Source organism: Blennius ocellaris (genome assembly GCF_963422515.1).
Source record: "Blennius ocellaris genome assembly, chromosome: 17".
NCBI classification, from domain to species: Eukaryota; Metazoa; Chordata; class Actinopteri; order Blenniiformes; family Blenniidae; genus Blennius; species Blennius ocellaris.
The window spans coordinates 2,649,389-2,666,437 of NC_137666.1; the positions used below are offsets into that span (position 1 = coordinate 2,649,389).

The 17,049-nt window shown below is 41.7% G+C and overlaps 1 protein-coding gene across 1 annotated transcript in view; it reads left to right on the forward strand.

Moving 5' to 3' along the window:
- Positions 1 to 8,858, forward strand: part of adck1 (aarF domain containing kinase 1) — a gene marked incomplete at both ends in the record, with an annotated part of 56,380 nt that extends 47,522 nt beyond the window's left edge. The window contains 2 exons of the mRNA XM_080512590.1: positions 7,776 to 7,969; positions 8,699 to 8,858. Coding sequence (XP_080368716.1) covers positions 7,776 to 7,969; positions 8,699 to 8,858 — 354 coding nt within the window. The remainder of the gene's footprint in view (positions 1 to 7,775; positions 7,970 to 8,698) is intronic.
- Positions 8,859 to 17,049: the final 8,191 nt, after the last annotated feature.

A 17,049-nucleotide genomic window follows, 5' to 3' on the forward strand; every position in this document is an offset into this window, starting at 1 on the left:
AAGAAACAATAATTTTATAAAATATTTTGAATGCCCTATACAACAAAATCTAGCACAATTTATTACCTTTTGTGACAAACAAAAAAATCTTGTTTTTACCATGTAAATTCACATTTTCAGTTCAAATATCCGGTATCTTTGTCTGAAAACAGGATATGTGTGATAAAGCGTGTTGAAATGTTCCGTCTTCTTGGTGATCTACTGAAATAAATGGTGCACATATGCCAGGAACAAATTCAAATACTCGCTGGATGTCAGTTTAATGCCTGTGAGTTGTTATATATTGGTGTGTGATTTGACAACAGTAGTGTTGTTGCTAAGATTCGAAATGTTCTGTAATTCATCCCACAATGCGTCAGTGTGCAGATCTTTATGCAAATTATAGTTTTAATGGTTCCGATCACTTTGTACGCCACAGTACAAATGCTATAGAGCAAGGGTGTCAAATATGAGGCCTGCGGGACCAAACCGGCCTGCAAGAGGCTCCAATCTGGACTCATAAACCACCAAATGGTAAAAATGTTCAAAGAAAACTCTTTTTTTTTTTGCAAATTGTTTAAGAGTAGTGGACAAATCTAAGACTCAAGCTGAGATATCAGTGATGTTGCCCTGGAAGATAACAAACTAGCCTCAAAGCCATGCTGAGTTTGTAAAAACACCCATAATGCAACAGCGACAGGAGAAGTCATTTGGACATTTCACTGTGTTTTGCACCAGAAGGTTTCATTAAATGGGGCTTTATGTTGAGGTTGTGGTGATTTCTGTCGTAATTGTTTGGTTTTGTGAAAATAGATTTTAATCACGTGCACTCTGTGCCACAACAACGGCAAAAACTTTAAAATTTGAATTGAAAGATTTTAGTCGCATATGTGGCCCTTGAACTAAACTGACTTTGAAAGGAATTAGAAGCGCTACACTATACATCCTCCCTGAGTATCCACCAAATATGAAATCAGTGAGGTTTTGATCCCGACGTCCTCGCCGCGAAATAAACAACATTCATAAAAGTGAATGGCTCATCGTTATTGGATTTGAACTCATGTGAACCTGCATGCTTGGAAAAGTCTGCCTGTGTGTGTGTGTGTGTGGCCAGCAGGATATCTTGGTTTGGCTGGTGGAAGTCCTGACTTGGCAGGAGGGGAGAGACTCCGCTGGGAAGCTTTATGAGCCTTTCAGCACAGAAGCATGAGCAACCCTGTGCAGCCTCTTTCAGCACCGAGCTCCAATCTATAATCCAATACATTGAATACGACGTGATCTCTAAATCAGGTGTTTTCTCCTTTATTTGAGTGGGGTTTTTTTGCTCGTTTTGATGTGTAGTCAATGTTCCAGTATGTGGACACGTTTGTGTTTTTTTTCCTACCTGCGCGGAGCCAAATGGATGCAAGAGCCGGGTTTTCACAGATTGATGTGGAAGCGACTTCATCTCGTGGGGGTTCCAAAATGAACGGCCCGCAGGTTTTTCTTTTAAGATTATTGTCCCAATCTACCGGCACCAAACTGGCCCGCGCATCCCTTTAGCCACAGGTGCTCTACGATACCATCTGCGCTTGGGGAGGGGGGGGGGGGTTATTTATACATCCCTTATGCAACATTTTGTAAGCTGGCAAAAGTCCCACACAACAGTCTGCTACAGTGTGCCACCCCCTCACACGCAACGGCCAACGCCAGACTGAATATGGCCGCGGCACGAACAGAACCGGCTCACGGTGGCTTTTGTTCTTGGGAGTATTTTGGAAAATGCACCTTTGACTTTGTGGACAAAAGTACCGCGAAGACGTGAGTGACAATGTTCTCTTGTGGAGAGTGTCTGAATAGACTATTAAAGCTTCTGCTCAGTATGGCGCCGTACGATAAGGCGAAGCATGGCGCACAGGTGGGGGGGGGGGGGGCAGGTAAAATGTAGGTGGGGTTGCGAGCGGCAGCGTAATGACGGCGCCGCGAGCCTCCGCTCTCTGTGACACAGCTTACGGATCGGTTCCAAAAAAATGGCGACGGTTTGGTACGGTACTCTCGGTTCCATCCACAAACTTTTGTCAGTGGAAACACACACAAAACCACAAACCGGCACATACAGCACGGTGGAAACGAGGCTTTCGAGATCGCAAAAGTGACATTTCGTCTTTGTTTTCAGGCCGAATAAGTGACGGGGGCCTGGATTGGTGGGTCGGAACAGAGTTTGTTCTTAAAAACTCAGATGTCTGGATTTTTGAGATGCCGAGTAGCCGTCATGAAATTTAATTCCATCAGACTTTCTTCATGACAACGTCTTTCTTTTCATCCGTCAAACTTTAGAATTGAACTGAAACTCTTTTTTTTTTTTTTTTATACTGGTAATTTGGTATACGACTTTGTCATGGTTCTTTCACACGCGATCTGTCATGTTAAATGATCCCTCAGGCCTTGTTTACACGAGTGGGTGTTTGTTTTTTACACGCCAGTGCTCCGGGGCCTCTGAAAATGCAACTGGAAGGTGGAACTTTTTGAAAACGCGTTGACTCAGTATTGACTCAATATTAACAGATTTGAGTGATTTGATTGACGGCTTCAGTCATTTTATTCGAGAAAACTGGAACAATGAGGGAGGCACGGTGGTGTCGTGGTCAGCACTCTCCAGGCTTCTCCACACAGAGTTTAGATGTTAAGTGTTTGTTAGATTAATTAGCTTTTCCACATTATGAATATGTCTCCCCATGTTTACCCACATCATCCAAAAATAATGTTTCCTGTGTTTCTATTGCATTTAAATGGAGGGGGGGGGGGTTGATTCTCCTCCACCTCGTCTTTCTCCCACTGTTGTGGGTCCATTAGCCAGACGCCGCTCCGGCTCCGTCTACTTGAGCACACTTGTTGCTTGTGCAGCATTTAATCGTTCCAGGCGTTTCTGCGGCCACCGCCACTCATGCGCTCCGTCGTTCTTTGTTCTTACTCTTGACATCTCTCCTCTCTTCATGTCTTTTGTTGTTACCACTCCACTCAACTCCCCCACCACTTCCACCACTCTCTTATGCACGGAGCCTTTTTAAGTCCGGCTTCTAACAAATGATGATGCATTCCATTAGTGTTAATGCAATCAGACGCACGCAGTAACTGTTGAGTGCTTTTAGAGCTGGGCCTTTTTTTTGTGTGCGTGTGTGTGTGTGTGTGTGCTGCATTTCTTTGCCATGCAGGAATATGTTATCTTTATTAATGACGGTTTCTCTCCCAAACATTGAAAACAGAGTCATTACTCAAAAATAGAACCGGGTCGTGGTAATACAAGTCGACTGTATTGTGTCACATGTTTTTGTCTTCATTTGCAGCCTTTTTTTGCTTGTGGGTTGTTTTTTTTGTTTTTTTGTGGCAAGAAGGTATCCAAAGGCGGAATACACAGGAATCAGACTGAGAGCGATTTTAAAAAGTTGAAGACAATGTTATGACATTATTCTTGCAAGGAGAGACAACGTCACAGTACAACTTTTGCATGATTGTCCAGGAGTTTGTCTCACTCCGAAGTCAACACAACGTCTTCTTAAAGTCTGAATTGTTTTGAGTCTGCATTAAAGGACACCAAAAGTAGCACAGGGGTTCCTAGAGTGCTGACACGGGTCATCCACATCATTCTTTATGAGCCAAAACAAGACGGTAACATTCATAGTTGACTGTTACATTAAATATCTAATAATCTAATATTTTGTATATAATGAGGAGAAATATCAGTCTTTTTTTTTTTTTAAATCACATTTTCATGCAGCCTATTTTTGTTAATGAAATGTGAAATTGATTTTGCCTCAGCGAATGTTTTGTAGCGTAGTCTTCAATCATGAAACGACGACTATCCACAAGCCCCTTCTAAACCTCCACATTTGCATTCTGCCTTTGTGCTAAAAAAAAAAAAAGAAAGAAAGAAAAGGAAAAATTAATAAATAATGGCTCTGGTACTCGTGACCTAACTAACCTGCCTTTTTTCTGTCTCCCCGCCCCGCCCGCTGCTTCCTAGTGTCTGCTGACTGCTTGCATTAAATCAGCTGGCCGTCTCTCTAATACACTGAGGAACAAGGAAAATCACAAGACGCCACCCCCACCCCACCCCCCCCCCCCCCCCCCCACCCCACACACAAAAAAGAAAAAAAAAAAGAATTCCCTTTGCCTTTTGAGCGGCCGATTATCGCACTGCTCGCAATACAATATGTTCTTATTGAAGCTTTCAGATGCAAATGAGAGCACTGTCACCTTCTCTGTGTCCCGGTGACAGCTGGGAGGCCTGCTACCCAACCTCCTATAATTGCTGCTAATTGTTATTCCCCAAGCAGGACTCGGCGCAGTACTTTGGAAGGCGCCAGCACCCTGTTATTTGGACTTAGAGGAGGGAAGTATTGTGTTGGGAGTTTATGCCTTTCGCCTGGTAACTCTTGATTTATTTTTTTATTTATTTTTTTTTGCCTTGAGTAAATAAAGACGAGAAAGCGAGGTGGGGGAAGTAAGGGAAATGGCCAACAATCGTTCTGCAATTATCCAAGCAAAAAGAGTGAGTGCCGATTGACGCGACAACACGGTTTCCTACAAATACGCCACGCGCTGCTGCCCCGCGCTGGCTAGTTGTCTTTAAAAGCGACTCCTTCTCCGGCGACGGGAGCGGTGTCACATTTATATCGAACGGTTGCGTTGCTGGAGGTTTCAGCCAAGGCGCCGCACCGTATGAAGCCATATTGCTGATGGCTGCTCTTATTGACTCCCGTTTGGAGAACTCCTCTCAGCCTCACGCGCTACAACCACTGGTGCTCACGTAATGAATTGTTATAAGGGAAATTTGTGATGCTGATCGCGTGCACAGTCCCGCGACTACCAACAAAATTCGGAATAACTTCTCGTATTAAGTCCGTGGCGGCGAAGTGTGTCTCTCTCATAAGAGAGATCTCCTCAGTCTGTTTGTCATCGCAGCACACGGCTGCCCCTGTGAGTAGGTGGGGGTTAATGTCGTTAGAGCGTTTGTTTGCAGCATCCGTGTTGTTTGTTGGCGTCGCCGTACTGTGGGCTTCCGACACACAAACACAGGCAGGAGAGCAGAGGCAGGAGTTTATCTGTGTCAGAATATAGTGGAGCTGTGTGTCCCTCTGCGCGCCTGTCACATCGCTGTTTATCTGGACTGACAGTTCTGACAATCCTGCTGTCTTTCGCCGTCTCTGACATGCACACACACACACACACACACACACACACACACACACACACGCCTCCAGATGCAAAGGAAGTTGAAAAGACTGGCCCTCCGTTGTTTGTTAAAACACAACAGCGATATCTTCGTTCCACAACGTGACTAACGGGAGGCTTTTGTTTTTTTTAATGCCTTCATTCTTGTAAGTATTAAAGTAGTAGTATATAATGTGAATCTTATAAACCTTCAGGTCAGAATTAATGAAGCATCTGCTTGTATTTTGTTTACAAGTATGTTAATAAAAGAGTCTTAATAAGCGTCTCTATTCACTCGCTCTTTAAAAGAACTGTAGTGTTTCATCACTATGGGGGCCTCTCAATCTAAAAAAAACAAAAAACAGGCAAGATTGTTGTAATGTGTTTTATAAACGTACTTCCTTAAATAAAGTTAGCATTGGCTGAAATCGAATAATAATGAAGAGCCCCACCGAAGAAATGCAGCAGCGGCCGCCCACTGCTCATGATCTGGGTAGAAACTGGAGCAGCTGCTATGCGTCTCCAATCTTAATCAAACGAATGTTGTGTAATTGATTGTGTGGTAATAAAGTGATATTTTTATAGATTTTTCTTGCATGGAAGAGTCGATATTGGGACAATTCAAAAGTGGTGCTATTGTTTCTATTTGGAGTTATGTGGTAATTTACCTGCTTATGCTCATACAATGAATAAAACAAGAACCGCTGTCCTCAGATCGTATTCGGAAGCAGAGTAAAAGTCCTTAAGAAAAGTCCCGAGGATACAGATTACATTACACATTTGTTTAACTTTACTGCGCCGGTAACCTTCACGGCAAGTTTCTCTTTCCTCTAAAAAAAAAAAAGATGTTTTTAAGTTCCGGCGCTAACTGAAGTGCCTCTTATCTTTTAGTACGGCCATAAATCAATTCCAGCTCCGCGAAAAATGTATGCACACGTCAAGATTTGTAGTACGAATGCAACGTGTACCTTTAAATCTTGCGCTTTTGTAATTGTGTACACTCCATCACCGCGTGCCGAATGTTTTCCTTGAGTCATTGTGGTTTACATTTATTCGAGCGTCTGCCTCTGACGTCTCGTACAATCGGCGTAATTCCAAGTTGTGTAAATTTTAATGCGAGTTTTTGATCGTCTGAGGGGGTAAAAAAAAAACTCTGATCAAACAGCTTTATTAGCAGCATATTGTTTGTGTTTCTATTAAAGAGATTTGAGATGATGTGACAAGGTGTTTCTCCATTATGTTTCCAATTAGCTCCTAATTTCACACTTGTTCCGTTAGGTCCTGTAATGTCCTGTACTCGTAGAGATTGCGAAATCCCCCCCCCCACCCCCCGATTTCACTTTCCCGTCGAAAGATTGCCGAATGGCTACGGGTGTGTAAGCTTGCGCTCCACTTTGTTCCATGACTAATAGTGTAATTTAGGCCTGTTGATGTGCAGCAGGCGGCGAGAGGCCTTTGATGTGGGCTGGAGAAAGACAGTGGCACTCGCGTGACGACACGAGCGGCCGCGTTCCACATCAAAGCAAACGAGGAGCTGCGGCGGAACTGCAAACGTCATCCCTCGCTCTCTTCATACCCCCGTTTCTTTTCGCTGCGCTCTGCAATTCACTGTTTGTCTTTCCTACTGTACGCAGACAATGTATTTCCACAATATCACACACTCTGCCCTTGTGGTAGCTTCTTACCGTTTTACACATTGTCGAGACGTCTTTTTTTAATTAATAGCCCATAATTTTTTTGTTTTTCGGTCAAACACTGCACCTGATTCTTCATGGTCGCGGTTGTTTCTTAGCTGTAGCCGCTAATGAGGGCTCAGGCCTCGTTTACATGATGCTTCAAGTAAAAACAGATCGATTTGTGTTTTCATTGCGAGTCGACGACAAAGAACGGCAGAAACGCTAAAAACAATGTCGTTTTGAGGTTCGGCCACTAGTGGGAGCTGTCGTTGGTTTTTGTAATGAAACCACACACGTGTTCAGACAACAATACGCAATAAATGTTAACAATAGTGAGTGTGTGGATAATTCAATGGACAGACGACGAAGCGAGAGTGCTCATATGGGTGACTGTCAACTATCAAACGACCAAATCCCAGGATTGTTGTTGTTGTTGTTGTTGTTGTTGTCCATACATGCATGTGCAGTAGCAGCGTATAGAAAGGTTGGGTTTTACCCCGTTTCCACGGAGACAGTCGGAACCGGAGCCATTTTCAAAAAGTTTAATTTTCAGTGGCGTTTGTCATGGAAACGGGGAACCCAAAGCTCAAACAAGCGATTTCCCTTTTCACCGGGAAGAGTCGTGTACGGTCATCTGCTAATTTCAACGTTGGTGGTCGGATCCTCGTCGTCTCGGCGTTAACGCTTCGCGTCAACGGAGTTCCAAATCAGCTGATTTATTTCACTGAGACCGACTTCCAACTGCGACTTTTCAACCAACGAAGGACCTCGCTTCCAGACAGCCGGTGATCGGACCCATCGGTCAAAGGTATGCGCTGTGCTTTCCAACGTCGGGGACGCAATGGCGTGAGCGTCGCCTCTCGAACGGGCAGATCTCTCCACTTTCACCCAAGTCCCTCCCCCCGCTGTCTCTCTCCGCTGTGTGGGCAGGACGCTGAGATCCGGACCAACGCGCCTCTGTACCTGCCTCAGATCAGCGACCTGTTGAACCGAGTGCCGCGGCAGATGCTGCTGCTGCTGAAGACCAACGACCTACTGCGAGGCATCGAGACCACGCTGGAGACGAGGGCTGCGTCGTCGTCCTTCATCAACATGTCCCGCTGCTGCATACGAGCGGTGGCCAGGTCAGGTCCAGTGCTTTTTTTGAAAAATACGTTTTGTTGTAGGCCTTTTTAAAGGTACGATATGGAGGATTTACTGTACCGTCCAGTTTTAAACTGAGGCTAAACCTCTCACAATACCACCTTGTGGTAGAAAGTGGGATTTTTAGAATGACTCAAAGTGTTAATTTCCTCATACATTTGATTATTTAGATTGTTTTTGATTGCAGTAATATGAATTTAGATACTGTACCTTTAAATCTTGTTGCGACACGGTCTTTACCTTGCTCATGCAAACAACTACATCATGAAATATCAACCAACCATTGTACCATCAGTATTACATCGTAACACAAGCGGGGGGGGGGGGGATTCTCTCGTACGAACCTCATTCCCGTTCCCCTGCTCAAGCTTTCACGACTGACTCTGTGTTTCCAGGAAGGTCTCGTACTGTATTAATGTTTCACGAGTCGCCAGTCGTAGCCGCTCTCAGGCGTGTGGCACCTTCCTCTGATGAAGACAGATGATTTTTGTCATACATTCTGCTCTCAGACGTCAAGTGTGAAATTCTTTGCTTCAGACATAAACTTTACCCAAAGACATCCTTATCTAAGCACATGGAATGTGTGCACACCTATTAATGGCTCCTTCGGGACTTTCACATTTTTATATATATATATATATATTTGTTTACTTCAAAGCGTGAATCAACAAGCTGTGTCGAAGCTGTCACGTCTTTCTTTCTTCTGACAGGCACAAGAGAAGTAAGGCGAAGTCCAGGAGGAGGCATCTGCAAATCACGCTGGCAGAGTCCATCAGCCTGTGGAAACTGTCCGTCTACGAGCTGCTTCTGTGGGTGAAAGGCTCCGTGGTGGGAATCTGGCTCACCGCCCTGCTGGCGTTTCTGCCCTGAGACACATCTGGACTTCACGCCGGAACATTAGCAACAGGATGAACCTCAACCACTCAAGGTTTTTTTTTACTTTTTTGGGGGGGGTTTTCCATTATTGTGCATTCATTAAGCCATTAACATTTTGAATATGTGCCATAACACCCCTCCCAACACACACTGGAATGACTTCCACTGATGGTAATGATGCGATTTGTTTCTCAGTCTTTGCACACTGGGAGCCGCTGTGTCCTGAAGATCTGATATGTGGAGATTCACAACTGTTGTACTTTCAGCACTGTGAAGATGTTTTATTGTTTCATGACATAAACACTTTATGCTTTCAATTTTAGGCGAAGGGCACCGTTTGACAGTTTATCCTCATGAACTTGAAAGTTACTTTTGTTCAGTATTCAGTGGTTTTATAACACTTCCATCCATATTTGCTTGATCGACAATATACATTGTTAGTACTGCCAGGTTGTCTAAATATATTCATATATTTTAGATTCTGGTATATGCTGTGTTTTAAGTGTAACTGTAACATATCCCGAAGGTGCAACGGGATTTGTTTTTAGGAGGTTAGAATATTCATATTAATAATTACATTGCACAATTTGAGGATACCACAGCCGTTTGAGCATCTTACAAATGTTCAATGAGCCGAATATATATATTTCTGTCAGACTCAAAATGTGACACAAATATCAACAATCATGATGTAGAATCGAAAAGTTGTATTTCATCTTCAATTAGGGGAAGAAAAAAAAAGAATTGTAGCATTGAATGATGTAATAACTGCCGATAATGAGTTAAAATTGCAATTAGATTGTAAAAACTAATTGTTTCAGACAGAGAGAATTTCAAACAAGCACACTGCTCAAAAATAAGTAGATATAGCAGTTTTATTTATGTATTCTTACATTATGAACGCCAGAATTTAGCATTTACATATCCATCGTCAATTTATACTTTTCCACTATTTGTCAGATTTCATTTGTCTCTGTTAGGATTTTCTGTTAATATCTAAAAGCAAATGTTTACCGACAGGACATTTAGCCAACAGTTATTACATTTTTAAAAGTTTTTTTTTTTTTTTTACTTTAATATTGTTGTAACAACTCATTAAGTCACTGGCAAAGTGTTATCTAGATATTGTCTCAAATAATTTGCCTATAAGCTTTATAGGCAAATTATTCTTTTCATCACCTTCATTACATAATAACTGACATGACTTTATTGGCCGTTATTACATCATTTATTGCTACGGGGGTTAATTTGCTTTCAGTTTCAATTTAAACCTCAACATCAAGTGAACTTTTACATGCTGCACCTTTGAATCAGTGAAACAATTAGAGAAAATATAGTGAACTTTACAGCGAAGCGGCTACTTCGCCACAAAGTCACGAAGTACCTCGACGTGAAGAGTGAATGTGATAAATTAGTAGTTTTAGTGAGTTTCGTTCTCGTCAGAGTGGATCTTTAGATCCTCTCTGCCCGTGTGACGTCGGGACTACTGGTTCATTCCTGTTCCTCTTCAAAATACCTCAGAACGTTGTGACCTCAGGACGGTTTTCCGGTGAGGCCGAATGCACTGAAAAGGAAGTTGTTGGGTTTTTTGTTTTTTTTCCTTTCTTTCCGTTTATAAATCTGTTGGTTCTATTTTATCGTTGACAAGTGTACACTCATTCCTCTGCCGTTTGTATTCCGCTTCACTTCCATTGTTACACTGCTTTGTCAAAGTGGGGTTTGTTTTGGGGTTTTTTTCCCGTCACTTCCAGGGGAGTAATACGTGAGGTGTTGTGGATCTCCATGCAGTCGCCCGTTGCCTTATTTATCGAAATGTTTTCCAGAAGTGGCTTGTCGTCTTCGCATACTAGAACAATGAGTTAATGGGGACACGATGGCAGAGCGACATCATGCAAACTCGACATGAAGAAGCTCATTCAGCTGATAGAAACAAAAAATCTCCTTCCAGCTGCGTCGACTCTTCATCTCGATTGTCTGTCTTTTTATTTTTAACACTTTGGGGCAGCTGATAAAGATTCTTAACTATGTTTAATTTCTCTTATATGGGAAAGTCAATAGATCGTCTTGCAAAGGAGTGACAACGTTTGGTCACAGGAATTCACTATAAAATGTAGTTTATATAAATATTCACACTGCTAAGTTTAAGCAATGATTGGAGGATTTTAAAGGGAGTCAATCAATCAAATATTATTTGTATAGCTCTTTACAATAACCCAGTGGTACCCAGTGCATTACAATAAAGCTATGAAAACAATACATTAGGAAACAAATACAAGAATAATATATACAAACAATACATAAAACACAGGTGCTGACTGTGAGGTGCGACAGTGTGAGTCATAATGTATTTAAAAAAAAAATCCCTTTAAATAATGCCACTTTGCATTTGCTTCCAATCTTAAAGTTATTAAAAAATGTCGTTATTTTAAACATTTGCGTCATTAAAATTGGCTTTATATTGAGATTGCAGGTACTTTTGGTGCTACTTGTTCAGATTTGGGGGAAAAATACAAAATGTTTCTAAAAGTGTAGTCTTTGCCACAACAAAGAAAAACTTCAATTTAAAGGTTATTACAACAGTATTTCAGTCTGGCTCCGCTCAAGAGGAAATATACGAATGAATACCTTCTGATTTTGCGAGAATGTTTTCTGGTTGTTTTCAGACTTGGTCTCAACACCGACAGATTATATGAATACAAGCATTTGCACGTTATTTTTCAAGTACTTTGATAGAACATGTGGAAAGCATGAACCAAATCCAAGATGATGAAGTGTTATTTATTTTCCAATCCTCATTACATTCTTTAAGCCAGCTCGTCATATTTATATTAAGCCTTGCTACATACAAACTGCTCGCATGTGTTTATTTAATACTCTCTATTTATCATTTAATTTATTATGGACTTTGCAGTCCGATAAAAAAAAATCTCCCGCTGGCTTTCAGAATGTTGCACTTTACCTTTGAAATGTGTGTAATTTAACGTCATGTGATGCTCCACCTGTCAGCCACGATGCCGGACGAGTATTTCCCATATATAATTACCGGCCGTTAATTATAGGGGAGACACACAATGAGCCATTTCACACACAAAGCACCACTGTCTGATTTAGCCAAACACATAACAAACCTACCTGCCCTTTTTTGTTTTTGTCCCCGTTTTTTTTTTTCACGTTTCTATCCCAGAATAGACGACCTGTAGTTGAAAATCCTCGAAACGCACGATTCCGAATGCCACTCCCAACTTATCTGTAAAAGATCCTTTGTATTTTGAGTCAATATTGGACAGCGAATGCCTTTCTCTCTCTTTTTACGTTCTTGTCATTGTGCAGATTGTCTTTTGTTCTTGTGCAGTCGGTGAAATGTCTTTATCATAAAGCCAAACGAGAACTTGGATATTTCGTCTTTTGTTAATAAAATGATTTAAAGGGAGCAACATGAATTTGAGTGTACATTGCTTTTTATTGCTCTGTTGTTTTACTAATTTCTTTTTTTTTTTTATTAATACATTAGCTGATGACTAACAAAGAAAAATGTTTTGTAAACAGCCTGAGATGCAGATTAACAATGAAGATGAACTCTATATTGCAGATAATCCAAATCCAAACCATCATTAGATGACGGTGAATAGAAAATAAAAAATAGTTTTCTGTTTGGGCGACACCCCCATTTGTCAGGAGTTTTGATGATATAGATAACAAAAAGCTGATTCCTTGAGTACCATGTGTGCTCGATACCAACTCAGTCATTTCAGCTCATTAAGCCAACGATGTGTCATCAGAATGGAGAACACAAATTTCATGGACTCCAGTGTCAAATGAAATAATGTCTTTCCAGGCTGAGGAGAACAAGATTCGTCAGATATGCTGCTTTATTTGGTGCAAATGTCAAACCAAGCATTTCCTCAGTGAAGCACGGTGGTGGCACCATCATGAGCCGGCGTCCCTGCCGAGTCAATTTTGCATGTGATTGTGGTTTCAGCCGGTCGTGTGTCTACAAAATACTGACTTTTCTTGTGCAAACTGATGTCATTTTGTTTGCTGACGTTACTATTAGATCTTTACGGACGCGTATTACATTCACACGAAAAATAATTAAAGAAAAATACTGTTTTTCTGAATTAATGAGATAATTATCTCATGATTATGAGAAAAAAATTAATTATAAAAAATGTTGGCTCTTTTCCTGCATTTATGAGAATGGTTTTCTGAAAAAAAATTCAAATTGGCTTTTTTCCTGATAATTATCTCATTATTTATGACTTCAGAAAAACCTGTTTTTCAGAAAAACAGTTGGTTTTCTGAATTTGAGATAATTATCTCATAATTCTGAGATAATTATCTCAACTATGAGGTCATTTAAAAAAAAAAAACATTTTTCCCAAAAAAACATCACAAATTCAGAAAAAGAAAACCGGATTTTCTATGAATAATTTTGTCATAATTATGAGATAATTATGCCATTAATTCAAAAACAGTCAATTTTTATTTTTTCATGTGACTGCAATACACTTCTTTAGATCTTGGTCCATGTTTAAAAAAAAAAAAAGAAGTCCCTGAATTATATCTTCTCACATGATTTATGCTCCCATGCCTTAATTAATCCTTGTCTATATGATTAATCCATCCACCTCCTCCTCTATAGCAACATGAAAGGAAAATTGTGAGTTTTTCCACTTTTAAAGTCTTAGAGGCCACCGAGTTGAGATATTTCAGTCTGGATCACAAACTTCAGCACTAAAAGGAACATCCCTGCCCTCCTAACATCGTCTGATTAAGGACGAAGCACAGACGAGATGGAATAAATGGCTCTTTAAAGTTGTTTTCTTTTTCTATTTTTTTTTTTATTTTTATATTTCTGCCCCGAAATTCAGCCCTGGCTCTGAATATCAGCCTCTCATTCTCAGCCCTGCGTGCTATAATCCCCGCAGCAGCCAATCTCCGAGACACACTCACCAGTCAGTCTGCTGATGATTTTCCTCTCAGTGCAGTTCATCCAGCCAAAGTGCATAATTGCAAAAAAAAAAAAAAAAAAGTCCAAAAAGGAAGGGGTGTCTTTCTCACGTTGGACATCCAAGCAGGTGTAATGGTTATTTTAACAGGATCGAGGCTCCCGCTTATTTGCAATGCCCCGTCAGGTGAATTGAAATTTGTCGCCACTTTGTTGGCACATCTTCCCCTCGACATGTCGGAAACACATTTCCTCCAAGCTGTGCTGGGGAACATTTTTTATTTTAATTTTTTATTTACATTTTTTTTTTTTTACAGAGCAGAAGAACCTGCAGCTAATTTCTCCCACCTGATTCGCTGATCAAATAAAAACTCCCACGTTTACACTGTTGACCGCCGCCGCTGCGGTGTGTTGTGCTGCACGTGTGTGTTTGCCCACAGAAGGACCATCCATCTCGATCAGGGCGGACCCACCCAGGCCTGCCACTGCTAATAAGAGCGGCTCTCTCTCTTCCGCCGCCCCTCTCTCCTTCTCCCTGGGAAAGAATCAAGGAAAACACAGGCGGGCCAAACGTGGTCTGGAGGTGGATGAAAAGGTCGCAGATTTTCACTCTGAAGTCCTGCAAAGTTGAGTTTTGGACACAATCCTACACATGGCACTCAAATTTTCCATTTTCCAAAAGTTTAATGAGGGAAAAAAACCCCAAAAAAGGGTCTTTAAAATACCTGCGAGAGCGTTTGGACGAGTATCCTTAACCCCCGTCGTCGCTTCATAGGATTACGCAGCCGCCGCTATCAAACCGGCCTGTAAAGCTCTGAGCTAAGAAGCTTTAATCATTATTACCTGCAGGTGATAACGATCAACACAAAATAACTGGATGCCTCAATTTTCCACTCGCTTCCGAGACGATAAGCATAATATTACTGTTCACTCGCTCCGTTAGAACAAATGGCGATTAAACGAAAGCCGCTGATCTTATGTTGGGTTTTAATTTTTTTTTTTTTTTTAACGACTCTGTGGTTTCTGGATCTCATGACCTGTAAAGCCTCTGTAACAACGCCTGGAAACATCTGGCCAATGAAGTAGCACTTTGACAAACAATGGGCGCCATCTGCCGATTGCACTTTGCAGATGATGGATTCTCGATTAGTGTACCCTATTGGCTGATCGCACAAAAATCGGTCAGATCCATTATATTTGAGCAGCGCAAAATTGAAAATGGGCTTTACACTAACAACAAGTCATTGTTTGACATATGATGATGGCGTTCCCCAAATCGACATTATTTCAAGTATGGCTGCATTGATATGATTCACGAAATGCTAATGCAAAATTGCTCATTGAAAATGTTGCACTGTGGAATAGGAGACTGCACCATATATCATAAATCGAACTTTATTGTCATATCAATATGTGCTAGCTATATATATATATATATATATATATATATATAGACAGACTGAATTTCGATAAATCCTGTTTCCATGCACTGTGCATTCTAAATGTGAATGAAAAGTGCGATTTGGTCGCGATTTAGTCACAGAAATGGTTAAACTGACAGATTTCCAAAGTTTATGTTGACTGACAGAGAAAGGGCAACATGCGAAAACATAACACAATGGAAGAGACACAAATGCTTCTCTTTTTCTTTTTCCCAGTCTTGAACTTGTTTCATTGACGTGGATCAGAAACGTTCGCTGGATCTGCTGCTTCACAACAACGTCAACACGAGTAACGTGTGTGACCGTGAGGGCAGCGATGCACGGCCATTGTTCACCAAGCCTCGTTTGCCTGTGTTCTTTCAATCAGTGGAGCTCTGAAGGCACAAAAACACATTTCTTTAAAGCGCCGTCTGGAAATCTGGCCGTGCCGCGTGCTCGGCGAGACGGCGGCGGCGGCGGCGGCAGCGTACCTCTGGTCCAGTTTGTTCAGGGTAACAAATGAGGTGCCACAGTCGATTGGCCCACGCTGTTCACAACACAGACCACACTCAGTCTCAACAGCCGCAGAGCTAAGTACGGGGTAAGTGTTTCTTCTCGTCCCTCCATCCCTCTCTCTCTTTCTCTCACGCAGGCCTTTTGGTAATGTCCTCTTCGTTACGCCAAGGCTGATATTTTCTTCTTATTAAAAATCCAATGTGGCTTTCACGGCGGCCCGCCCAACAGTGTGATCGATGCGATGCAGTTTGTTTGATTTGGAATTTATAGTGGAATCAGTCAATGAGGCTTTTCCTGTCCATTGGAGGAAAGTGGCCGAATTGATCCCGCGGCCATATTTTAACTGCCGGGAACCTTTTGCGTTTGTCGGAGCCTTCATCAGTGTTCATTACTGTTTGAAATGTGAGCAGCACTTGGGATCAGGTTGGTTCACAGAAAGTCCGTCTCCATAGTCACACAGCCAACGTTTATTTTGATGCTGCGTTCAGGGACCTCAGTGTTTTTTTTTTATTTCTCTACACAACCGATTCAGTTGGGGCCTTTTCCTGTGAAATCAACAATATTGGACATGTTGCTTGTTTTGGATCAAAACGTTCAGGTTATAATGTCTTTCAGGCAGCGCTACTTTGAATTCCTGAGGGCGTGCGTGAGTGGATTCAGTAAATTTGCAAGTTGTGGCGCATACGTGTTGAAATGAATCAACGTGCACGGCGCAGTGGACAGATGCAGACGTGAACTAATATTTACAACAATGGACACGGAGTAAAATGAGAATAACTGTTCATGAAAACAGGATAAAGAAATTGAAAAACACATTAAACCACAAACATACGAGGAAGAGGAAGAAGAAGACGTAACATTTACATACAGAATGGCAGCAGCTTGTATTTGACATTTAATTCCTCATCATATCACTGATTTCAGGCTGAAGAAGCATCCAGGTTCGGCTTCACAGGCAGAGCAGCTGCAGCTGCACTCGGAGCCGGCGACTTCTCGCTGCGCGAGCTCCATCTTTTCAAAAGAGTAATGAGTAATGAGCAATGAGCGCTTGATATCAAGTGTCACGGCATCCCGCCTTTCGGCATGTATCTGCAGAGCATTGCAACGAAAGCGGCGGTTTATTACCGGACCGTTCCAGTGGATGAGGAGCGCGTGCAAAACGTATTGCCTCAACACGTCCTCCTTGAGGAACAATTAAAGTCAACAACCACTTACTGCAATAATGATGTATTACATTTAGTACCCTCTGTAAGACTGAGGGATTTTTTTGTTTCCAGATGTGTACATGAATCCAGTGTTT